Source organism: Etheostoma cragini, chromosome 3, assembly GCF_013103735.1.
Source record: "Etheostoma cragini isolate CJK2018 chromosome 3, CSU_Ecrag_1.0, whole genome shotgun sequence".
NCBI lineage: Eukaryota > Metazoa > Chordata > Actinopteri > Perciformes > Percidae > Etheostoma > Etheostoma cragini.
The window spans coordinates 6,396,869-6,421,903 of NC_048409.1; the positions used below are offsets into that span (position 1 = coordinate 6,396,869).

The 25,035-nt window shown below is 39.9% G+C and overlaps 3 protein-coding genes across 4 annotated transcripts in view; 2 read left to right on the forward strand and 1 right to left on the reverse strand.

Moving 5' to 3' along the window:
* Nucleotides 1–1,971, forward strand: part of LOC117942107 (mitochondrial uncoupling protein 2-like) — a 5,187-nt gene extending 3,216 nt beyond the window's left edge. The window contains exons 4-6 of the mRNA XM_034867427.1: nucleotides 277–378; nucleotides 458–638; nucleotides 742–1,971. Of these exons, the coding sequence (XP_034723318.1) occupies nucleotides 277–378; nucleotides 458–638; nucleotides 742–856 (398 nt within the window). The 3' untranslated portion in view covers nucleotides 857–1,971. The remainder of the gene's footprint in view (nucleotides 1–276; nucleotides 379–457; nucleotides 639–741) is intronic.
* Nucleotides 1,972–4,636: 2,665 nt separating this feature from the next.
* LOC117942108 (vacuolar protein sorting-associated protein 37D-like) lies at nucleotides 4,637–5,342 on the reverse strand. Its single transcript, XM_034867428.1, has 2 exons — nucleotides 5,216–5,342; nucleotides 4,637–5,050 (listed from the first exon to the last, which is right to left on the reverse strand). Exons 1-2 carry the CDS (start codon nucleotides 5,315–5,317, stop codon nucleotides 4,868–4,870), a joined length of 285 nt encoding a protein of 94 aa, XP_034723319.1. The 5' UTR covers nucleotides 5,318–5,342; the 3' UTR covers nucleotides 4,637–4,867.
* A 945-nt stretch (nucleotides 5,343–6,287) lies between these two features.
* Nucleotides 6,288–18,392, forward strand: camkk1b (calcium/calmodulin-dependent protein kinase kinase 1, alpha b). 2 transcript variants are annotated; one of them, XM_034867425.1, is made up of 18 exons: nucleotides 6,397–6,549; nucleotides 6,850–6,911; nucleotides 9,209–9,508; nucleotides 9,628–9,675; nucleotides 9,766–9,819; nucleotides 9,914–9,965; nucleotides 10,059–10,168; nucleotides 11,061–11,097; nucleotides 11,726–11,747; nucleotides 11,846–11,934; nucleotides 12,301–12,500; nucleotides 12,725–12,778; nucleotides 12,870–12,943; nucleotides 14,451–14,538; nucleotides 15,423–15,551; nucleotides 16,392–16,495; nucleotides 17,868–17,918; nucleotides 18,261–18,392. In XM_034867425.1, the coding sequence occupies exons 3-18, from the start codon at nucleotides 9,287–9,289 to the stop codon at nucleotides 18,331–18,333; spliced, it is 1,407 nt and encodes a 468-aa protein (XP_034723316.1). In that variant the 5' UTR covers nucleotides 6,397–6,549; nucleotides 6,850–6,911; nucleotides 9,209–9,286; the 3' UTR covers nucleotides 18,334–18,392. The 2 variants fall into 2 exon arrangements, with proteins under 2 accessions (XP_034723317.1, XP_034723316.1); XM_034867426.1 differs by lacking the exon at nucleotides 6,850–6,911 and having other exon boundaries at nucleotides 6,288–6,549.
* Nucleotides 18,393–25,035: the final 6,643 nt, after the last annotated feature.

Genomic DNA, 25,035 nt, shown 5'->3' on the forward strand with positions numbered 1-25,035 from the left:
TCAAGAGCTAATAATCTCAATATTATATATAATCTCTAAAAGGTAGCACTGCAGGTCTTTTTACAGAGCCTTATTTTTAGATGTGAAGTTGGCAGCCACAAGTTACTTAACTTTGATTTGAAACTGTGATTTCACTCACAGCAGTTAGAGTTGCATTTTGGGTGGTGTAGGCACCTGGTTTTGACAAAGGAAGAATGCAAAGAATAAAAAAACAACATCTCGGATTCTGCGGCATGGATTTTTTTTCCTGTTTAAAAAACGTTTCTTCCTTTTTAGGTTGTCTGCCAAATATAACTCGTAATGCCATCGTAAACTGCTCCGAGCTGGTGACGTATGACATCATTAAGGAGCTCATACTCAAGTATGACCTGATGACAGGTTAGTGCAAACTTTTCACATTAAAGCCTCAGCCTTTCAGGCACATTATTGTTCTTCTTCTCTTTTTTTTCCCCAACAGACAATATGCCGTGTCACTTCACAGCAGGCTTCGCGGCAGGTTTCTGCACCACCGTCGTAGCATCTCCGGTGGATGTGGTGAAAACACGCTACATGAATTCAGCGCCTGGGACATACAGCAATGCTATTAACTGTGCATTGACCATGCTGACGAAAGAGGGACCCACAGCTTTCTATAAGGGGTACGTAGTCAAAAGTGAGCATGTCAGATCCACTGAAACAACAGTTTCCCATTTGACAAAAGCAAAAAGTTCATGAAAAACTGCCATTTTTTTCTTTTTATAGATTTGTGCCCTCCTTTCTTCGCCTTGGTTCCTGGAACATTGTGATGTTTATGAGCTTTGAGCAAATTAAGAGAGCTGTCACGAGATTTCAACAGTCCCGGGACTCTTCGCTCTGACCTGTCTGACTGCTGGTTTGTCACTGGATTGGTGTTATTGTTGTAGCAAGGCTAGGACAGTCTGGACCACATGGCACATACTTAGACGAGACAGTGTGGTTAGACTGCTGCTGGTCTCGACCTGTTTTGCCTCAGGGCTTAAATTGCACATCTAACTAAGGAAGGCTATCTCAAAGGAAAAACTCCAGGGATGATTAATATTGAAATGTTACTGACTTGCACACGTGATTCAAATAGATCTTTTCTAGCAATGTTTCTACTAATGTTTTCAATTGGCCTTTTTCACAGAAAAGTATGAATGATAATAAATAATGTTTTGGTTGGTCTTAGTATTGTGATGACTCACTGTTAAGGCTACGGAGACACTTACCTGAGTCTTCGGTAAAGTTGTGACTAATACTTGTGCTTTTCCTACAATCACAAATCAAAATGTCAGCTGAGAAAAATGCATATTTACAGAGTGAGGTCTGGTGTGGATGAGGATGCAGGGCTTCCCCGGGTCAGATTAATCAAGCACAGTCATTTATTGGTTCATTGGTCTTGGTTGGGTGTTGCATTTCATATCTGGTTTCAGGTAAAACATTTATGTTTTTATAATGTGTAAAAATTGTATTTAATGGATGTACATGTTGAAGTTGCAATTCTCTGTTTTCCAAAGTCTCTTGATCTTTAAAATGTCAGAAAAATTTCAAAAATACTCATCCCAATTTCACTAACTAAACTAAACACTCCCAAGACCAAAATGTAAAAATACAAATATACAATAAAACAAGAAAAAACAGCAAATCCTCAAAATGGAGAACCTGGAACTGGGAGTATTTGATTTGATTAATAGTTGTTTTTGTGTCAGTTGACTAATTGATTTATCAACTTATCATGTTTGCTCTATTAGGAATGAGCCACAGTTCTGTAGGCTATACTGCCAAAGTAAGTTTCACGAATTTACCACTTAAATATTAAAAATACCATCCAATGTATCTATGAATGGTACACATTGTATAGAAATAGAAAAGTCTAAATGTAATACGGTAGGTATCAGTGAAGCATGCAATTAAAACGGACACTGTAACCACACCAACAAGACATGCGAAATACAGTATGAATGGAATAAACCAGAAATGGGTTTTTAAAATAAATAAATAGATAAATAAGATCACCATTGACCCACGTTTCGTACATGACAAACCCCACCAGCTGTCACTCCATACCTGCTCTACTGCTGGAGGCTGTTATAGATACTCCACTGTATAATCCCTTTTATATGTGACCATTCAAGGGAACAATGCGATGATAAAACACCCCCTAACTGTGAGATACGGCTCAATGCTGACAGTTTTCAGTCACAACTTTTTTTCATAATAGCCAAGTTTACATATGTTATAAACTAATTTATTATCATTTTTGCAATTGGGTAAACATCATTTGATGAGTAAAGCTGTATGTATGAGCTCCACGTGTTTCTTTGCAGAAATAACCGGCTTCTCCATCAAACAATGCAGAGATACGGAGGGGAAAGAGGAGACAAAAGAATCAGCTGACAGACACGAAAATTGCCCAATTTGAGTCTTGATGGATAAAAGAGGCTGCTGACAAAGATGTAACTGAAGTCTGCGGCGTAACAAAAGCCCCTAAACGTGCTCCGCCTTGGTAATCATCTCCTGTAGTGTCATTGAGGTTTCCCCATGGTTCAATTAGTATGGCAAGCTGTGCTGGGCCAGATGGCACTCTGGCTAACCCTCATGCGTGTTTAGGCCAGTTAATTGAGTTGGGACACACAAAGATATTGAACATGGGATGAGTTTAACAAGATTACCTTTGGCCTTTCATTAAAAGACATACAGATAAATGTTAAGGGGGGGAACTGTGAGTAAATCAAGTGGCCGGAGTCTCGGGTCTCAGACCATCCGAGTGCCGGTGAGAAGTTCAAGTTCACTGTACCAACTGTGACCAACTTTTTTTCTGACTAGAGGAAACAGATATCTTTTTACCAGATATGATAATATCTTCCTATTGTGCAATCAGATGTTTACAATGGGTGTTGCTTGTCATCTGGCTGAACCAGTTTTCTCACATTCAGATGATGAGGATGCACTTCACCAATGTCAAGTTCAAAAAAGCAACCTGAAAAGCAACCTAGAATTAGTTTTTACTATGTTAATATGTTTATGATAATTGAATTAATATTAATAATCGTAATTGTGCCTCAGGAGCTCTGTTTTACTGGCCCAATTTACAGGGGCAACTCTAAAAAAATAAGTCTGACCTTTCTTGAGCTTTATGTTAATATTTGTCAGAAGTAGAGAGTATTTGAAGAGTGAGGATTGGACAGTTGGATTTATGATACCACGGTGAGTTTTTTTGGATAGTCTTCCTCACTCAAAAAGGCTCTCGCTTGAAAAATCCAAGTCAAAAGTATGAGACTGTGTTGCCAGACTTGCAAAAAAAAAAAAAGGTTGACATGTACTTCCTTCATACGTAATAAACCCATCCAGTGTCCATGCCCTGTGGCTTTTGGATACCAGTGCCAATGCAATTCATCAATTGAGATATATTAATGTTTTCCTACCCAATAATCTGCTTCTCTGTCCATCAGTGTTTATTGATGTTGTAATAACTTAAATACACATTTTTTTTTTTTAAATGATGCCCTATGACATCAAATTAACGTCTAGCTCTCATAATGCTATGAGAGCTTTGCCCAGAAACTATTTTCACTTTGTTAACTTTGATGAAATGCCAAACATGTATTTGAGGCTGATGTTTCATTGTGGACCTTGTTCGTGCCTCCTCTGCTGCACCAGAGGCTGAAGACGTACCGGTCTTGCTGGCCATTTGGGCCCTCGTCCGTTCACTCCTGGACATATGGACTTAACGTCGTCATGGCAAAACGGAACATGCTGTAGACAGTGAGCAGTGTTCATGTGGGTGCCGCAGGGCAGCAGGAATGAATGGTGGCAGCAGGTAGGTAAGGCCATAGATGGGGTTAGACTGCAGGCTGAGTGGCAAAAGTTATGGATCTTCTCTGCTGAGAAATGCAGAGTGTGAGTGGGAATCTCACCGAGCCTTTGAGTTGATTTAAACTTAATTATTTCCTGGAGTTTCGTCACCAGGAACATGTTAATGTGCTGGAGTTTCCGTAACTTGAGAAAGGAATCCAGGAAATCTTCCAGTGTTGATTTCCTTTCCACAAACCTCTGAAACAGCATCTGTTACGAGGGATATACATTGTTTTAACACACACACACACACACACACACACACACACACGCGCAATGGATATTACGTTACACCAAATTAGACCTCTCCTTAACAGCCTGAAATATTGGCTTTCTTAAGTGTGAAACAGCTAGACTGACATGTATTATTTGTGCTTGTGTTTCCTTTCAACCAGCTGTTTCTGACATGTCCCTTCTTGTCTTGTCTTGTCTTTAATGCTGCCTAGTCCTCCAGACCTTTTCTATAAGAGGGATGGTGGTGTGTTTCCGCCTTGCCATATAGTGTCAGAAAATACAGTATAGACATATACTGTATACCAAGTAAAAACCAGATTACTGACATTTTATGTAAGTTCATATGTGACAAACAAAAAGTGCAAACCTCTAAGAATGGGTAATAAACTCTGGTCTCACATTTGTTGGACACACTCGTCATAATGTGAATCTTGAAAAATAATGTTTCTTTTCAGAAGATACACATTAGCTTGCTGACTTTTGTTATTTGTGGCATGTCTGTTATTATCTGTGTCTAAAAACTGTGTCTGTGTTAAAACAAATAATTAACATGTTAATTGAACATAAGCTGTATTGTGAAACTATCTATGGAAGAAACACGCTGATGCAAATCAAACTGATAGGAATACTTACCTCACACTCCTCCTCTGCATGATTTATCTTCGTAACGAGACTTCACTGAGCATAATGGACACTGTATTTCTCTGCTGTGAAACAAAATATGCAAAAAAGTTTAGACAGCTGGGTACGGTAATTAAAAAAAAAGATACAGAATATAATTTTAAAACTCACCAAGCTGTTCGTGTTTGGCCTTGATAATGCTTCTGATATTTTCCAGTTCCTTGTACTTCATTGCAAGTAACAACTTAGCATCTCTAAATTTAGGTTTTTGAGACAGACCTACTTTGGCTATTATTTGATTTGAAACCAGCATCTTCTCTGCAGCCTTCTGCAGCCCCTTAAACTGGAAAAGAATACAAATAGTTGGGGAAACCAGAGAGAGAGAGTTTTGTTTTCCAGAAGAATAAGAAGAAATGTAATCCACATGATATATGCAAAGTTGTTTTTGTCTGCAATCCAAATTATTTGTGTCTAATTTAATGTTCCTGTCTTTGTGTCAGATACTCACCTTGTCACTGCACCTGGTGATGTCCTTGATTTTGTCTTCATCTTCCAGCAGCTCCCGCAGCTCCCTGGTCCTCAGAGCACCGAAGTGGCCCGGCAGAGACATGGTGACTCCTCCACACTGGATGCTCTTTGCTTCATCAAAGTTTGTAACCTAAACCTGTTTGTCCCCGGGGCAGCCTGCTGGGGCGCCATGGGAGCTGGCAATGCTGCGTTCAAGGTCAGTAAACTACACGGCTAGAGTGCAAATGGCATAAACCACCTTAAAAAGTGACGTGTTAGGTTTCACATATAGTTTCATATATATGATGCCTTTAAGGGAAAATGCAGATGACAATGGGCTGCAGATAATTTGATAAATATGTTGTTTGTTGCTTTTACAAGGCAATAGGCTATCAATCAATGGCTTTAACACTGTGTGACTGTCTGCAGTCATAAGCTGCAACTATCAGTTGGTTTGTTAGAATAATTTCTTATTTACACAGTTCAGTTTTGTCACATGCCTGTCTTTGATGATACTAGGCTATGGCCTTGCATATAGGCTATATGTTGTCAGAATTCCAAGGTAAATTGAAAGCCTCATGCAATGTCAGGAGTGGAGTGGTGTCCTTAGTGTATGTTGTACACAAAGACCTGCACAACCTAGAAATATGTTATAGCAGAATGTATATTTATGTAGCCTGTATGTTTATTCAATACATAATTTCTTCAAAAGCTCCTTTAATCAGTATTTTAAATGACAAAAACAAAGCAGATAAGAAACCACCATGAGGAAAAGCTAAGAATCGTCGTAGTGGACTAATTTTATTTTAGAATTTATTAAGATTGTTAGCACTGTTTTTTTTTTTATGTAATCAAATAATTTAGTCCTCATCATGTTTATTGTTTACAGACCTTTGAAAATTACTTCTTTTACAGCTTTCAGCCATGAAGAGTAGATTTTCAGTGGCCTTTAATAAGGCTACAAATTTACATACATTAACTCGGGGATCAATAGATCAATAGTCTAGTTTTAAAATATTTTGTAAAGAAATAAGTCAGAAATATTGAATAATATACAATTAATACAGATTAGCCTATACCAACTAATACTGTAATAAGTCCAACTATGTGCTTTGTATTCAGTGTGTGTGTGCGTGCGTGCGTGCATGCATGCGTGCGTGTGTGTGTGTCTGAGAATAACCCGGCCTCAGCTATATGCAGCCTTGGTTAATCCTTAAAGATGAGCGCTGCTGCTCCACGGTGAAAGTCCTGCACTGACACACAGAGGAGTCTCCCCTCCAGAGAGCAACATGCACATTAACCTCAGCAGCCACCAACCCAGGAACCCTCCACTGTGTGAGTAAATATTTCCCCTCATGTATCTTATCTTACACAGTATTTTATTAGTGTCAGTATCATAGCGTGAGAGGGGATTCTAATGACTTTGAGGCTTTCGCTGCATACCATTTCCTCTTGCGTATCATTTTAATTAAATGTTTTGTAGCTTTACGTGTTGAAGAGGCATATTTTCTTTAAGACGTATGCACACACCAAAACAGTCTTGTTTATTATGCAAGCATCATTAATTGACTTGCCTGTTAAAGCTTTCTACCTCGTTACATAAGAAGCTTTTCAGTTGTCCGTACTTTATTTTAGGCCACGTTGAGTCGTGCTGATAAGTTGTTGACTCCTTTCTGCTGCTAGACTGTTGTCAGAGGGTAAGATGTATCATTTTCTACTCGACAAATGTTGTCTTTAATTTTAAAGGAAAAACAAGCAGATTTCAAGCTGTAGTTTAGAAGCCAAGAGTAATTAACACTTAAGGAATAGCCTGTAAAAGAGTTTTTTTTATTATTATGATGAACACAAATGGTAAAAGTGACTTCTAATAGCATTCTGAGTCAACACAGTGGGTTTTACATAGACCTTTTACAGCAGATAGTTTTTCTTAGGATAGCAGAAAAAGCACAGGTGTTGTTTATTACATAAGTGCTTTCGTGCTGCGTGGGAATGTCAAGGACCGCCCTTGTGATTACGTTGTTTTTCTGATTGCCAGCTTTCACACGATTGAGATGCGTGTTTTTCTTTTGTCATATTGGCGTTTGGTATTTTATTTGGCACTTGTTGCATGACTGCCACCATCTGTTGGGCGTCGCCTAGAGCATCAGGTGTGTGAAAACATGGACGCCACAATAACAAAGATGTGCAGCTGTTTTCGAGCATACACACAGCACAAGGACAGGTGTTTGTTTGTGTTATCTGCAGGACAACCAATGGGAAAGGACTATTTATGTATTTTTTTAAACATATTAAGTCTGTGTATGTTTCTTGGCAGAGGGGTTTGTACACATAAACAGTTTGTCATTCAAATATATTCACTATACCAAAGTAGCTACACACAGACATGACAGGTTACAACTAATTGATAAATAGTCTTTTCCTATTTGCTGCCTTGCAGATAACACAAACACCCGTCCATGTGCTGTGGTCCAAGGTGAAAGGTGAAAAAGGTCCACTGGTACTCATTCAAGTCTTTTGCTCAGTTGTCACGTGTTCAATGTTGTTTAGAATATAATAAGTTACTGAGTGTGTTTAAAATGCATGTTGCTGGTAAGGAAGTATCATTTTATCACATTCTATATTGTGGTAAAACAATGCATTGACTTTACTTCTAAAGGTTGGTTTGGTAGTTTGATTAATTGGTGAAAGATCAAAGCCGGTGACTTCACTTAACTTGCCGGATTAGACCTATTGAGAGCAATGTGTGGGTGTGTACAACACTGTGCTTGATTGACATCTCCCTTAATTGTCAGTTTTGTTGCACCAGGGGGATTTGCAGGCTAACTAGAGGTTTAATTATGGAGTAATCAAAAGCACCTGTGTGGGTGTGCAGAGAAGCATGTACTGTTTTCCGATTTGTTTTTCTCAGATGATTCTTTTTGAGCATTTTGGTTGCAGATGAAGATGTGAAAGGGTAATGATGTGCAGCAAAGGGGCCGCGGGCCGGAGTTGAACCTGTGGCTGCTGTGATGCGGAGTAAACCTCTATATATGTGTGCTTGCTCTACCAACTGAGCTAACCTGGCCACATACTGTTTTTCTATGACACAACTATAGTAGCTGTTTGCATAGTTTGGTCCATTAACAATTTATTTCAAGTATTTTCTTCCTCGTCAAAACCTGGCACCTGAATTACCCAAAATGCTACTTAAATGTCGTAATTCAGAGCTTCAGGTGCATTTTGCAAGCAGCAGCTAATTTAGCTTTTGGCTGCTAGCCTCATGCAATAGGAAGGAGGTCAAGTGAGCTGACTTCTTTCTTTTCTGGCTTGCCTGATCTACAGCCTGGGATCACACAGAAATCAACCTTGTCAGGCTAGTGATGCGTTTGTGTCTGAACTAGCAGATTACCAAACCAATCAGCATATGGTGAAGAGTCACGCATTGCCAGAGCTTCCTCATAGCGCTGTAGAGGAAGGTCCGGCTAGTCCACACAGCATTCTGGGATGGGATAAAAACATGCACTGGTGTAAACCAATCACAATAGTCTTGGGCGGTGCTATGCAATTTAGAATAAAATCCAAAATTCTCTTTTGAGACATTGCTAAGTAGCACTGATAGATGTAGTAGAACCTCATTTGTCCCTTGTGTGTGGCTGTGAGTGTGCGTGCATGCTAGGCGTAGGCTGAATCACAATCACGTCAAGACAAATCCGATTGGCAAGAGCTGACAAGAGACAGCAGTCACACCAAACCCAAAGTCACCCATGTCATGGACATGGGCAGTGAAGCACCCACACTATCCACGCCTATGTTCCTATTATGCAGCCAGCCAAAGATTTTAATTCATTTTGGAGTCTGCCAGAAGCCCTTCAGTACAACAACATTGAATAGTTCCCACAACACAAAAACATACATTTTAAAGTAAAAGTTTGCTAAGTTTCACATCTTTGCAAACCCAGCTGTATGGTTCTTTATTCAACTCATGTCTCCCCATTTCGGCCTCCACTCCTTTTAGCGCAGTGATGCATTCTCTGGTGATTTTACCAATCCAGCGTTGGGACATTCAGCTGTGAGTGAACGAGGACTAACAACCATGAACGGGGACCCGGACTCGGAGCACCAAGGTGAGCTGGACGACTTGGTGGCAGCCATGAACGTGGCCGCCAACCGCCTGACACCGCCCAATGGCTACAGGAGCGGTGCTCCGAGAACCACCAGATTCTCAGACAGGAAGATGTCACTGCAGGAGAAAGAGAGCCGCATGGCCCGACACCCCACCATCGAGACCAAACGTGTGTCCATCACAGATGCTGATGTGAGGAGACTCCAGAGCTACAGAAATTAAACTTGGAGTTGGGTTTTGGACTAAATTCATCATGTTTATTAATGAAATATTTAACTGATTTAATTATTTTTTTTGTTTTAATACTGCAGGATTTTGTCCAGCTCAACCAGTACAAGTTGAAAAATGAGATCGGAAAGGTGATTGCTTACATTCATCCAGTGAGCAAACACAAGTCATGACAAAAAAATGTATGCAGCTGTTTATAAATGGGTTATTTTTCACCCTAGGGTTCATACGGAGTGGTAAAATTAGCCTATAATGAAGATTCTGATCAGTACTATGTAAGTTAAAGCCTATCGTTGTGCATTTATGGTATTTTACATGTTTAAATGTCAGTTTGTCATTTACATCATTAGCTTGATCTCATTTATTCAGGCAATGAAAGTTGTTTCAAAAAAGAGGCTGACGAAGCTGTGTGGATTTTTCCGTGAGTAAAACAATATCTATCTCTGACAGCAGGTAAATGTCTCATGAGTTACCATAATTCCTGGTGGCGATGTGTTTTTGTGCGCAATTTCAGGCCGCATGCCTTGTCAAGGATCAAACCCCCCCTTCCCTCTGGAGAAAGTGTACAAGGAGATTGCCATCCTGAAGAAACTGGACCATCATAATGTTGTTAAACTAGTTGAGGTCAGTCACCTGCTGTGCATACATGCTGTTTATTTGGCATGTATAATGATTTCCGTGAGAAAACTGATCCCAATAAAAGCACTTTGGGATTGAAATATTCTTCTGTAATTTGGCGTATTTCTGTAAATTTTCTGTGAGAAAAAAAATAGTGGGAAAGGATGTAGGTAATACAGGGACGATTTCATAGATGAAAAAAAATAACACGTTTTAAATCTATTTGTTGCATATAACAAATGCAGAACAATACAATCTAAGATACATGAAAAAGAAGTGATTAATTAAAGCTGTTGCAATGCTCTTTTTTTATTGTTGTGGTTAATTCGGCCTCTGCGTAGGTGATGGTGATGAAGCTTCACTGGGTATTACATGTTGTCACCAGACTATATACTAATGAGTAAGATAAAGGGTTAAACTGTCCCATACAGTCATGAGGAGATGATCTGATCAGCTAAAACAAGTGAGACCCTCTGTGTGGGTGTGTCAGGGGTGATAGAGGGCCTTTAGAACCCACAAAGTACACAGAACTCAATACTTTTTAGGCAAGTAAGAGTATCAAAAAATGCCTCGTCATTCAATACCCAATTGCCATACCTTTAGGAGTAAATCTCAGCAGAGTCAGTGAGCCAATAAGCATGCAGCATGCTTCTACCAAGATACAGTCGTGGCTACACGCAGGAAGAACTCACGTAGTAGGAACTAAAAAAAAACAAAAAAACATTTGGGTTTTATTGTTTTAATTTCTTTTATTTTTTTTATTTTTTTTCTTAGTATCTCTTCTAAGTATCATTCAGTTACCGGTAAGTCACAGTATTGGTATTGGCAGTTGATATCCAGCCCTAACTATGCTCCTAATTACCAACTAGACTTGAGCTGAGTGTAACGTGTCTTGCAGGTGCTTGATGATCCTGAAGAAGATGGACTTCATATGGGTAGGGTCTTTTTCACTGTTTTAATTGAGTTTAGCTACTTACAGTGGTGCTCATAAGTTTAAGAACCCATGCTTAAGTTGACTAAAAAGAAGAAAAAGAAAAAAATCGTCTTTTGGAAATTGATCTTAATGCCTTCATTCAAAAAATGAGGAAAAATCCAGCCTAATAGCTGGATTGATATGCATTGAGAGATGATCTTATGGAAAGTTTCCCATGCCAACTCTAGGTATGGTGAAGGGTATGGGATGATGGGGGGGGGGCTATTTTAAATCCAAAGGCTAAAGGAACTTTTTCAGGATGCATAGTAATCGGATCGATGAAATAACTGACCTTTAAAAATAAAAATATGCCTGCCTCTACGGGAATTTAACATATGGGTGTGCATACTTATTCCCCCTGTATATTAAGAAATAACTTTTATTTATTTACAATACATTATCCATTCACAAAGGACATTGGTGCCCTTAAAGGTTGGATTTTTCCTAATTTTTTGAATAAAGGCATTAAAGATGATTTTTTTATTCCTCTTTTTAGTCAACTTTAGCATGGGTTCATAAACGTATGAGTACCACTGTGTGTGTCACACCAAAGTAGGGGAGTCATTCAATTCTAATTATTTGTCCTCAAGCCTTCGAGTTGATGACAAAAGGGTATGTTTTTGTGCATTTATGTGTTAGCATTTAAATAGTCCCCTAAGAGATAATATGCATATTTACATGCTTTTTTCTTCCCATCTCATGTTGGTCAGCCCGGTGATGGAGGTGCCTACAGACAACCCTTTCACAGAGGAGCAGGCTCGCTTTTACTTCAGAGACGTTGTCCTGGGAATAGAGTACTGTAAGTTTACAGATATTATTTAATGTTAAATTAAATATCCATGTTTTAGTCCACATAATGTTTTTTTTGTGTTAAAGCCATCTGAAAATGATTAACTTTGGTGCCTTTTGAAAACGCTAAAAGTAATGTCTTAATTGTGCTCACATAAGTAGTTTCCGGAACAATATGGAACTGTTTAAGACAAGGAAAGATAATTTATTTATCACTGGTATTTTATTGTCATTTACATTGCAATTTAAGGCTATGTGGCTTAATTACACAAAAATGCACCACGCTTTCTTGTGGCTGTTCTAAAATGACTATAGAGCTGATCAGCAGACGATCAACACATTCACTTGTTTGCATTCTTTGCATTGTCTATCACAGTGCACTACCATAAGATCATCCACAGGGACATCAAACCCTCCAACCTGCTGCTGGGGGACGACGGCCACGTCAAGATCGCAGACTTTGGTGTGAGCAACGAGTTTGAAGGGACGGACGCCATGCTGTCGGGCACGGCGGGGACGCCGGCCTTCATGGCCCCTGAGATGATGACTGAATATGAGCAGAGCTTCAGCGGGAAGGTGAGACCAATGACTGTATTTTATAGTCCATGGGTGAGACAGATAATCCTTTTGTTGGCCAACCAGAAAACAGACAATGCTCATCACTGAGTCACATAGGCTTATGTTTTGGGAGTCAACATATTAGACTGTGTTTAATTGTGAGTAATTATCAAATAATTATGTCCAACCGACTACGCAGAGCTTTTCAGTGATGACACAGCCCTGATAATTTTGTTTACCAGGCATTAGACGTGTGGGCGATGGGAGTCACCCTCTACTGTTTTATCTTTGGGAAGGTAAGAAAGCGCACAGCTATTAAAGAATAAAAAGCCCATCCAACATTTGATTTCAATAATTAATGATTTCATTTTCTTTGTCCTGTCCTAGTGCCCTTTCTATGATGAATACATCGTCTCTCTGCACAACAAGATCAAGAACAAACCTGTAGAGTATCCAGAGACGTAAGCAACCATTAAAAACATTTAGATCTCTAGCTAGCTTTAAAGGAGAATTCTGATCAATTCCAACACATAGATTGGTTGTTTTAAATTTGTAGAGCTGTCAGTGGAGAGAAAAACTAAAACAATCAGTGCTGCCTAATCCGAGTTATCCTCCTGCTGGAGTTAGCACCCAACAGGCTTTAACAGGGCAAGTTTTAAACGTGTTTTTAGCCTCTAAACATGTTAAAAATGTCATTTAAAGTGCCTTCCCATGTGCAGTGATTCCTTCTGAGGGAACACAGTGAATCGGACTGCTGTAGATGTGAAAGAAATGCATGAAAGTTTTGCTAATTCAGCTGTGTTAAGTTCCTGTGTTGATTCTGCAAGGAGTGCTTCGAGCCCGTCTACAAACTACAACACCGAAAAGAGATACAAACAGATTTTCAAAACTAAGCATATGCTTATTTTTTAAAAGTAATTGCTGTAGTACAACTAGCAGGAGATGAGTTATAGTTGAGGTAAGTTTGGACACTACCTTATTTAATCATTAAATTGATAGCCTACATGTTTTTGTTTCATAATTTTTCTGTGTAGTTTTTCAACAGTCCCTAAGCACTCTAACTGCCGTCTCAACACAAGAACTAAACACAGCTGGATTAGCACAACTTTAACATCTGTCACATTTACAGAAGTTAGATTCACTGTGTTCACTCAGAAGGAACCACGGCACATGGGCAGGCACTTTTAATTACATTTTGAACATGTTTAAAGGCTAAAAACACGTTTAAAACTTGCCCTGTTTAAGCCTGTTGGGTGCTAACTCTAGCAGGAAGATAACACGGTGCAGACAGCACCAATTTTTTTAGTTTTTCTCTCTACTGACAGCGCTCCACAAACAACAGAGCTACATGTTGGAATCAACTGGAATTCTCCTTTCACAGGGTACGTGTAGCAACATTAAATCAGTATGGATTGAAGACTATTGTAATGTAGTATTTCTGCAATGACACTTTGGGTGTTAAATTAGATGGGAATATTAAACACTTTTCTTGATTGGAGAGAATAAGAGTTTCTATTCTCTGTTCAAGTGATTTTGTAGTTTTGTTCTACTGTATATCCTCTGATGGTAGCCGTTGTAATAAGCTTCACATATTATCAAAAACATGTGGTCTTCCGAAGAAAATGTCACGCCTGTTAATGTTAGCATCATCTTTCTAGATCTTTTCCAAATGACTCACAGACCTTATTCACAGCCACAAAATCCCAGGTGGAGTTAATCACATTAACAATGGCTCCATTTCAGAAATGATTACAATGCTGGAAATGATAATATTGGAAGTTACTCGTGTGTTTTCTTAAATAACAGAAGGAAAAAAAAATCTATTCAACACTTTATTCCACGTTCTTACTCTTGGTCCTGTATCAGTTTTGAACTGTGTAGTGTTTGAGTAGCTGACTTCCCCTCTTGTTTCAGGAAGCTTAACTCTTTTTTTTAACTCTTTTTTACTCTCTTTTGCTTTTTTCACAGACCTTCGACAAGCAGCGAATTGAAGGAGCTCATTAACAGGATGCTGGATAAAACCCCTTTAACAAGAATCACCATCCCTGAAATTAAGGTGACCGGAAAAGACACATCACCTTTGTAATGGCAGCTTGTTGCACACCTTTCTCGCCACTTCTGGTAGGATGTAAAGTGTTCAGGGGCGACTGTGGCTCAGTGGTAGAGCTGTTGCCTGCCAATCGGAAGGTTGATGGTTCGATCCTCCCCCCTGCAGTCATTGTCGAAGTGTCCTTGGGCAAGACGCTGAACCCCGAGTTGCCCCCGGTGCTGCGCATCGGAGTGTGAATGTGTGTGAGTGTATATCTGATGAGCAGGTGGCACCTTGTACGGCAGCCCCGGCCACAGTGTATGAATGTGTGTGAATGGTGAATGTTTCCTGTAGATGTAAAAGCGCTTTGCAGTTGTTAAGACTGGAAAAGCGCTATATAAATACGGCACATTTACATTTACATTCCGACTCACGTAGACCACCGTGTCCAACTTCAACATGCAAGGCTTTCCAAACAGGACAAGAAACTGTTTATTCGGATAAAGATAAACAAAAAAAGTATCCTTACACTGTGCTGGATTATCTAAAAACTGGCAAAAATTACAGTGAACAATGAACAATCAGAAAAATAGTTGCTCCACATCCTACATCCTGCTAACTGACTCTAACACTAAAGAAACCAACCTAGAATTGTCCAATAACGGGAGTGGAGTGTATGTCTTAATAGGGAAAAACACACATTAAAGCACATTCTACAACATCACCTGTATATTAGACTACATAATTTGAATGTCATAGAACAATTTACTTTTGCAGTGAGAATAAAATACCCAAAACTGTAAACAATACAATACAACAGCTCTTACAACCACATGTGATTCATACTACCCTTAAAACCATGCTGGATCTGTATTACTGTTTAACCCAATGATGGTGTTGTGTTGTTCCAGCTCCACGCGTGGGTGACGGAGAACGGCTCCAACCCTCTTCCTCTGGAGGAGGAGCACTGCACGGCGGTGGAGGTCACTGAGGAAGAGGTGCAAAACAGTGTTAAACTCATCCCCAGCCTTTCCACGGTGGTGAGTCGCACATTGCTCCCTCACTAGTCACTGTTGTACACTTGAAGACCACAGCTGGCTGCAGGTTTAAGCATTTCAATTAAAATATTGCAAATCTTACATTTATTTCAGCTGATTGCTTTTTCTTGAAATGTCCACTCATAAATTGAGATGCATTGTCCCTTATGTTGTTACGACTACCGTAACAACATAAGGGACGATGCATCTCAATTTATGAAATCTCAACCTTTTACGGCTGCAGAACTCTTGCATTCAAAATGTCATGATGTACACAGTTTGAGACCACATCGTCTTGAAATACATGAGCACTTTTTTAGCAGTGAAGTCAATGCAATAGGCCGGAAGTCATTAGGCTGTAAAATAAATCCAGTGTTGCTATATTTTCCATTGAAAAAGCCCTGTAAAACTGCAATTCTCCATTGAATCAAAAAGAAAACACACCTATTATCTGTGAAAGAAGCATGTGACCCATTTCAACTCCACCCCTCAAAGTATCTAGAATTAATAAGAATAATCTATAAACACTATATTCAGCATAATTGTCCTATGCACAAATAAAGAACAAAGACATGGGAGGACACAAAAAGCCATTTTGTTGATCATGTTGCCTTTTAAAGTTGTGAAATTGCCATATGGATGAAGGGGAGATTAATTAGGAATATATGGGATGGTATAATAGTATTATGAAAACGAAAGATTAAGGAATTTAACGTTTACAGTTTAATTACCGGGATTTCATTGACATTTAAAAGTGTACAGACCGACTTTGGTGTGGAGACTTAATTGGCGATATGAAACATTTTGTATTTTCATTGCTACTCTGTCTGATGTCCACTGCAGATTCTGGTGAAGTCCATGCTGAGGAAGCGGTCTTTCAGTAATCCCTTTGACTGTCTGGGCAGACGGGCTGAGAGGTCCATGTCTGCCCCTGGAGGTCTTCTTACGTAAGTGGCCCACTCTGCAAATCCTGCTCTGCGATTAAAGGCCTCTAACACAACAAAGCAGTGAGCAGATGCTTGGATATAAATAGATCAGTCAGTAACATGCTTTATAAGTGTAGCGCGTCTCTCACACATGAAATATGTTATAGATCTACTACCATCATATTCTGAATTTTAATCTTTGAACACTGACTAGCTGCCATACTCTGTTGTTATGAGATTAGCAGCACACTAAGGTAGATAAAAGCATTTGTCCTCCCCTGATAATCTAAATGAAAGCCCCTGTAGCAGCGGTTATTTCTGCGCTACTTTTTGTTTTCCATTAACAAGCCAGCCCTGTCTGTGGGGGGGGCCGCTGGCACAGTAATTACACCTCCATGTGAAGAGATGTGGAGCTGCAGCTACATCCTCCACACTTGTGCAGGCCCCCCCACCACCACCACCACCACCACCACCATCACCAGCAGCACCACAGCACTGCAGGCTCTCACACATGTGAAGCCTATACAGATCATGTGAGATGGAAATGGAAATGGTGAAAACAGCAGCAGGTCTTATGGAGAAACCGTCAACTACATTTAAGCACCTGAATAAAAAGGGATGCTACAAATAGAGATCATTTCCCAGTTTAATAGGTGTGCTCTACAGTGGCCTAAAATAGAAGATCAAGTATTTAAAGTAGTTACTTTTCGGCATTTCTGTCTATTTACTCAGTGAATTATTTAATTACCAAAATGTCTATGTATTTTATATTGAATACTCAATACATACATATACAATACATAATCCAAATGCCTTACATTTAATCATCTATGTGGGGGTGCACTATGATAAAGAAATCCGGATGGAGGCACCATCATTAAGTTAAAAAAAAAAATGCTGAAACTTGAAATGCGCTTATTCACTTTCATGCTGGGAGTTAGATGAGGAGAGTGATTGACTGATAACACTGTAACATCTGGTCTTTCAATAAGAAGCTACAGTCAACCGCTAGGTAGCTTAGCCAAGCACAAAGACTGGAAACGGGGAAACTGCTAGCCTGACTCAGTCCAAAAGAAATAAAGTGTACCTACTGGCACCTCTAAAGCAAATTGCAAAAAAGTAGTTTGTAGATTTTAGTCTGGTACATAACCTAGAGAAAATCCACTACAAATTAAACAGATATAAGATATAAAGTATAAAGTGTATAATAAAGTATATAAAGTGTTAATCGGGTTAGGTGTCTTGCTCAGGGACACGTTGGTGGATGTGTCGCAGTGGGATTCAAACCCAGATCTCCCACCTCGAAGGCATGTGTTGCATCAACTGCGCCCCCCCCCCCCCTAGGTTTCATTATCTGTGTTGCCAACTAATTCTCTAATCTCCTTTTTTGCAGTGGCTCTTGGGGCTTATCTCGGTCTTCGCCTCACATTCATCCCTCCTTAAGGTACATTTTTATGAAAGGTTGATCTCGAACGGCTCATACACAGCACAGCTCATCAGTTGTTTTGTTCAGCCTTTCTAAGAGGATTGAAAGGAGACAAAGCAACATGCTTTTCCTAAACTTAAAGCGCACACAGGAGGTGTTGTTGGCTGTATTGTGTCGACCTCCCTGCCTCTCGATGTGGATAAGCAGTGATGAGCTGAGCTGTGGAGAACATGATGTACTCCCATTACATTTTTAGTTCAGTGGGTCTCCCCCTCACACCACGCCACCCCACCCACTCTCCTTATCTGCAATCTGACTTGGCACCTTCAACAACATGACCGAGCGTTTGTCGCCCCACAGGAAAGTCAGCAAAGAGGGGAGCCGAGATGCCGAGTTGGAGGACTTGTATGAAGACGATGCAATTACAGAGTAAATGTACAGATTGATTTGACACATGAACACAGAGTATACAATTATTAGTTTTGTATCTTTTCTTTCTGTCCTAATTCTTTCCTAATTTTATATGCTTACATCTTGTTTCTTAAATTGTATAGCATAACACTGACAATGATGTGATATAGCCTTTTAAATAGGCCATAGCAGTGTTGCTGTGTTGAATGTGAAACACTAGATGGCAACCTTGTGACTGAGAGTGCATTGGTTTCTTTATGTTCTTAGTTTGCCTCTGTGTTTGTACCCATTCAGCAACGTTTTTCTGCTTTTTTTCCCCCAGGAGGCCTTTGATATTTCAGCCATAATATAATTTGAAATACTCCACGTCAGTGCGTATTCTAGTCAAACCTTTACAGATGATCTGCTGCATTACAGAGGACCTTGCATCTAGTGCACTCTCAAACCAACAAACTGTGGCCTGGTTTAATTTCCAAGTCCGGTTTCTGTATGAAAATGCACTTCATTCTGCAGACCAGTAGAGTGCAGCATTGTGTTACAAGTAAAGAGGTAAACTCTGTACTTCTGATCTCTTCCAGCTCCAGGATACACTGCTCTGACACACACCTCCTTTACAACAATTTAGCAATTGGCATCCAAAAATAACACACTCTCTTCTTTGTTGGTATATTATAGAATAAAATATACTTTTTGAAATAGATGTTTCAGCTACTTCTGAGGATAAGTTGGAGGCATGATGCTGCAAAACGTAAAGTGCATGAGTGCCACTGACAGTCGCCATCACAGCGTTACTGTCATCACGTGACCTGATCATTGTTCAATCAGGAGAGATGTCTTGCAGATATGCAAATGAGGTTTGTTGTACAGCTCAATAAAATGTTCAAAGTCTTTGGTGATTAGACTCCATTGCTATACGAATATTTTGTATATGTATTTTTTTTTTTAAGGCAGTGTTGTCACTCTGTCATTGGCCCCTTGCAATTTGTGTATGATTCTGATTGGTTAACCAGGAAGGTGAACACCTTAACCATCTGATTCCATTTAGGAAGAGAGCATTGATTAAATTAGGTCTTCCTGAAAGAATTTACGCTGAGCTACATTTCAATCAGGAGAGACTAGTTGCATGTGTGCGACAGTTGTACACAGCAAAGAAGTACATTTATTAGGATAACAGCTGACTTGATTTAGGAGTCCACTGATTAAAGTTAGGTCTTCCTGAAAGAATTTACGCTGAGCTACATTTCATGTTGAGGTTTTGGAAACTCTGCGTGCTGTAGAGTAGAGAAGGTCTTAAGGTTTCTCTGGAGGTGTGTGTAGTAGGTGGAACAACCTCTCTGATGGTCTAAAGACAGAGCAGAACAATGTGGTAAAGAGACTATGGCAACAGGCACTGAGCAGACACAAGAAGCGTTGAATGTGTTGTAAATTATTGGTTATAAGGGACTGAAAACCCTCTAACAACATAATCTAAATAGGGAAACAGCCAATCCAGGTTTATCAAAATGTACTGATGGTACATGGGAACAACAGTGTCAGGTCCATAAAGATAGACCATCACCAGACCATATGTTATAATGAAACAGTGACAACTTTAAAAGGAATGTGGAACTATTCTTTTTAAAGTTGCCATTGTATCGTTTTGGGGAGAAAAAATTTGACCTGGTTGCTGTGAGTTAGATGAGAAGACTGATACCATTCTTCTTACTTTTAATCTCGGCAGGAAGCGAATAAACAATTACTTCCAGAGAACAAAGCACTATTATTCTTTTGGATTTGGGTGAGCATTGTGTAACAAATATGGCGGGTTAGCATGTATCATTTGCTCTTGATTAGGTCTTTCATCATCTAATTTCATCATTTAAATCAATATTATAGAGAGACAAGCTGGATGTTTGGACAAAGTTTGACATGTTCAAGATTGAAAGCAAATTAGTACTATTATCAGTTCAGGACATGTTGAATGAAAGCTGTAGTACAACATATTCTATAACAGATGAGCATCTTCCAGTGGCCTATAGCCTCTTATACAACAAATTTTGAAATATTGTTTGGCATATGAAATAGAATAAAACTTTTGTCGGCTACTCTGGAAATACGAATTCTTTAGCCACTGCAAGCTGAAACGGTCCATGAGACCATTTGTATTCCTGCAGTCAGCCCATTTTTCTGCCGTTGCAGTTATGTGAAGACCAAAGAGGAGTGTTTCTGAGCAAAGATTTCTGTGGAAACTGTTGCCATGCAACAGCACAATACTGCGCTCATACATGGTAACTAAACTGTTGACTGCTCTTTTTCCTGAACTCACTGCCTGAGTAGTAATCTGTGTTCTATTTTATTCCATTCTACTCTATTCTGTTATTCTCTACTGTATTTTCAAATGCATAACAAGGTCTTCATGGTTTGGGCTGTGACTGTGGTACCATTGTTTTGTGGACGGGCAGGGGAAACTGTGCTCCAGTGACTGGTTCAACACCCAGACTCCCTTTAGTTTCCACATCCAGAGCCAGCTGCAGTTCAACCTCAGATATTTAGCTGAACACTGACCCTTGGCTCTCACTGTTAACCCTGTATTCCTGTCACTACACCACATTTCACCCCTTCAGCATCGGTCAGCCTCTGTCTGTCTGTCTCTCTGTCTGTCGCTCGCTCGCTCGCTGCCTGTTACGACAACCCCACTGGCCCGCTGTCAACTGAGCTGTACATCCACTCAAGGCTGCAGTGTTCTTTTTTTCTCTTCTTCCTCCCTGCACTGTTGGGAATCCCCTGTGCCCACATGTACAGTATATATAATAAGTCACCAGCTCAGCCATCAGCTAATTGTAAAAGAAAGCATGACCGGTTAGATCCTTTAAAGGTAAAAGAACACAGAAATATCCCAAACTGTTTAAAATTGACATGCAGACAGCTTGCAAGTTAAATCCACAAAATTCTCCAATTCCTATTTAAGTCATGAACAGTTAATTATCACATTGTCAGCCTGTTTGGGAGTTGAGACTTCCAAAATAAACGTTACATATGATGTGTAGATTCACACCAAAGCCTGCTATGTGATGTCATTTAATTCTCCTTTTGATGCCTATGAAGAAAAACCTGAGAAAAACATGCTGAGTGGAAAAGAAAAATAACTCTCTCATAGGCTACAGAACATGAGACGTTAACTTTTTCACTGTGTGTGTCACTCCTCGCTGCGGACACCTCCCTAGTCCGCGCTGGGTCAGAGGAGGTCACACAGATAGGCCGCCTCCTCTGATAGGCTGACTGTGGAGGATCCTCCCGTTGTACAACTTTCCGGGGAGTCTTTAGATACTTGAGGATGTGCTCCTTGTTGCACAGGAATGGGTCTGGGTATAGTTGCATTGGTACCAGTATCGGTATCAGTACCCTAAAGTGATCCCAACACCAGTCGAGTACTTGTTTAGATACCTTTTTTTCTACTTCATCCAATGCACATGTGAATGCAAGCATTCAGTTGCTCAAAACCATCTCAGTCATCATGTTCTGTTTTAACAAGAGCATTCAGAACAACCTGAGAGAACAAAGTGACACAAAGCACGCTTCAGCTCACAATGTTCTAAAGGTTGAATGACACACACAAGGATATACTGCACATTTTTTCTAACAATTGCCACGTTCATTCAGATGACGTGGTAAGATGGGAAAGAGTCAGGATGGACGGAAGGATTGTCCCAAAGTTTGTTCACACAGATAGGAATTGTTGGAATTTAGGATACAAATAAAAAGGATGAGAACAACTTTATTCAGAGTTCTTGCAGAATGGAATATGGAATGTAACATTCATGTAACATAGCATATCAAGTTTTCTCAAAACCGGGATAAGGTGTTATTAGGGATAAGCTGTTTACATGGATGGACCAGGATACAACCCAGATCCTAACTAAGATACTATTAATACTCACTATTAAAGGGGCTGTACACAGCATTCAGAATACGAATATAGCAGTAAAAAAGTATTTGCCATGTAAAGATATGGAGGAGTAGCCATTCCCTCTGTGTGTTTTGCAATCTGAGCTTCTCTGTTTTTGATAGCCGGTCCGGCTGCACATGCATATTAGTTCAATATAATGCATGTGAGTGCATGTTGCGTCGGTATCAGACACTGACAGGGCCAGGACAAAGCGTTAGTATTTGGTGAGTTAGGGAACAGGGATTTAAAGGAAATTCTTCTTCCCACGGATGACCATTTCTTTACATATCACAGTAATTCCTTAAATGCTAAGTCACAGCACTATCTTTATCCTAGACTAACATGTTTTATACACTTTAGTATAGTATAGGTTATATATATATATTGTCACAAATTAAAATTCTGCTTGCTTGTCTATTAGCATGTGCTTATTTATTGTAAAGGAGTATTGTGGGAGAAAAATAATCTGAAGTGGTATTTTTAGAGGAGACTGATGAAACGTTTTAAGCTTTAAGTGTATATTTGATAATAGACTATCATCCACCATAAAGTAACTCATCTTCATGAATTCCAAGATATGTAACCAACACATCAAATAACAGTTTTAAAAAATGAATTTTGAGCCTACTTGTGTTACTTTGAGGATGATGTTATTTTGTCACAGGGAACGTGGTGTGACTGTGAGCCTCCTGCAATGGGAGGCCTTGAAAGGACATGCAGAGTGACGTAACTGTGAGACAGGTGGGAGTGGGAGGGGGTGAGGACTTAATTTTAGACTCACCTTTCACAAACTTCTGTTTATCACACAAGCCTCTGTAGTTATGAATAATCCCTTCTGGTATTATTAGGTGATTTGATCCTCAAAAATGTCAAACTATCTAAATGACAGCAGTGTTCTTGTGTGTGTTTCAGCATAATTAATACATAATTTACAGTTTTTCTTGGGGGGGGGGGGGGGGGGTGTTGAAGCTCTCCTGAAAAACAATGCAATGACACCTTTCTACCACCTATCAGATTCAATCAACCCTTCAATGTTTTGCCTCTCTTAAAGGTCCCATGGCATGAAAATGTCCCTTTATGAGGTTTTTAAACATTATCATGTGTTCCCCCAGCCTGTCTATGGCCCCCCAGTGGCTAGAAATGGCAATAGGTGTAAACCAATCCCTGGGTATCCTGCTCTTCCTTTGAGAAAATGAAATCTCAGATGGGCCAATCTGGAATCTTGCAAGGTTACCTCCCCTTTCTCTGCTTTGCCCGCCCAGAGAATTTGTCCCACCCATGAGAGAGACATCATGGCTTTCAAACGAGCAAAGTGCAAGGTGGTCCAGGCCACACCTCCAGCCTTCACCTGGCCCCCCCTTATTCCTCCTCAAAAGCTATAGACTCAGAAATGGCACATACTAAGGAAAGCTCATTGTGGGACTGGCTCTAGCGGCTGTAATTCTGCATCAAGGCTGAATTTCGGGAAATAGACTTCCGATATGGTATTAGGGGACCATTAAGGTCTATATAAAAGCATCCAAAGAACACCATGTCATGGGACCTTTAAAGTAGTCTCTTAAAAACCATCAGCTGAACAGTGTGGCACTTTTTGATAAATAATACAAATCTAAATGTTATCTTGAATAATTTATTTTGCAGCACTCATGCATAACAGCTGTCTTTGTGCCAAAAGCAGTGCTCTTTGTCCTATCATAACTGAAAAAAACAACATCATGGTGGAATGAACTTTAAGAAAACAGCAGATATTGTAGCTAATTATTGTTTAACTTCATGTCGTGTTTGCTCAGCTGGAGGTTAAAACAGAATCAGACTCTCTTAACCAAAGATGTGAACTCTCACCATCCATTCAGAGGCATAAAGTCTCTCTAGAGGAGGGGCTGTCACATTGATGTCTCTGGTCTACTCACCGTCTACTCACAGGCTGCAGGGAGGCCTATTTATAGACATGTCTCTTTTCTTTGCTTCTACATTGGTCCCATCGTTCTTCTCCATCTCTCTTTTCTCTCCCCCCCCCTCCATCTAATGGGCTGATATTTCTGGAGTGGCACAGCTATTATCTTCTTTGAATCTTTGAGGTGCAGATCATGTTTAGTCAGATCATAAACTTTTTGAAATTCTGACGTGTCTGTCTCTTTTAGAGGTATATGTGTGGCTGTGCTGCTCAGAAATATATAATCCTCATGTTTGAATGAAGTAGAATTGTTAATCCAAGGATTTATTTCCATCACCTGATTGGTCACAAGCGCAAAACTGACAAAGCCATCCATCTTGATCCATATGGTTTTGAAATGAGACAAAATATTCTCAAGTTGCAATTACTTCTGAGTCAAACTAAGAGACTGTTGTTTGTTGTGTGTGTCCAGTCCACAGAGCTACCACTTTTGCCCTAGAGCCCCACAACCAGCCATGACAGCCATGTGGTTTGGTTGATGATTAATGGCTGAACAACGGCTGTGAGAAGCCAGAACCACAGTGCAGGAATTTGTAGACAGCAAGACATTTTGCGTTCAGTGTGGAGTTGGCAAAGGAAATCAATGGACTGCAACAAAGCTCAGACCGTGCAAAGACCTTTTGACAAAAATCACTGACCTCATGTCTTTTGAATGTAAAACAGCAGACTTGACTTAAAGGACCCATGACATGACACTTTCATTTAATGAGGTTTTCTAACATTAATGTGCTTACCCCCAACACTGCTCACCCAGTGGCTAGAAATGGCGATAGGTGTAAACCGAGCCCTGGGTATCCTGCCCTGCCTTTGAAAAAGTGAAAGGTAAAATGGGCCGATCTGGAATC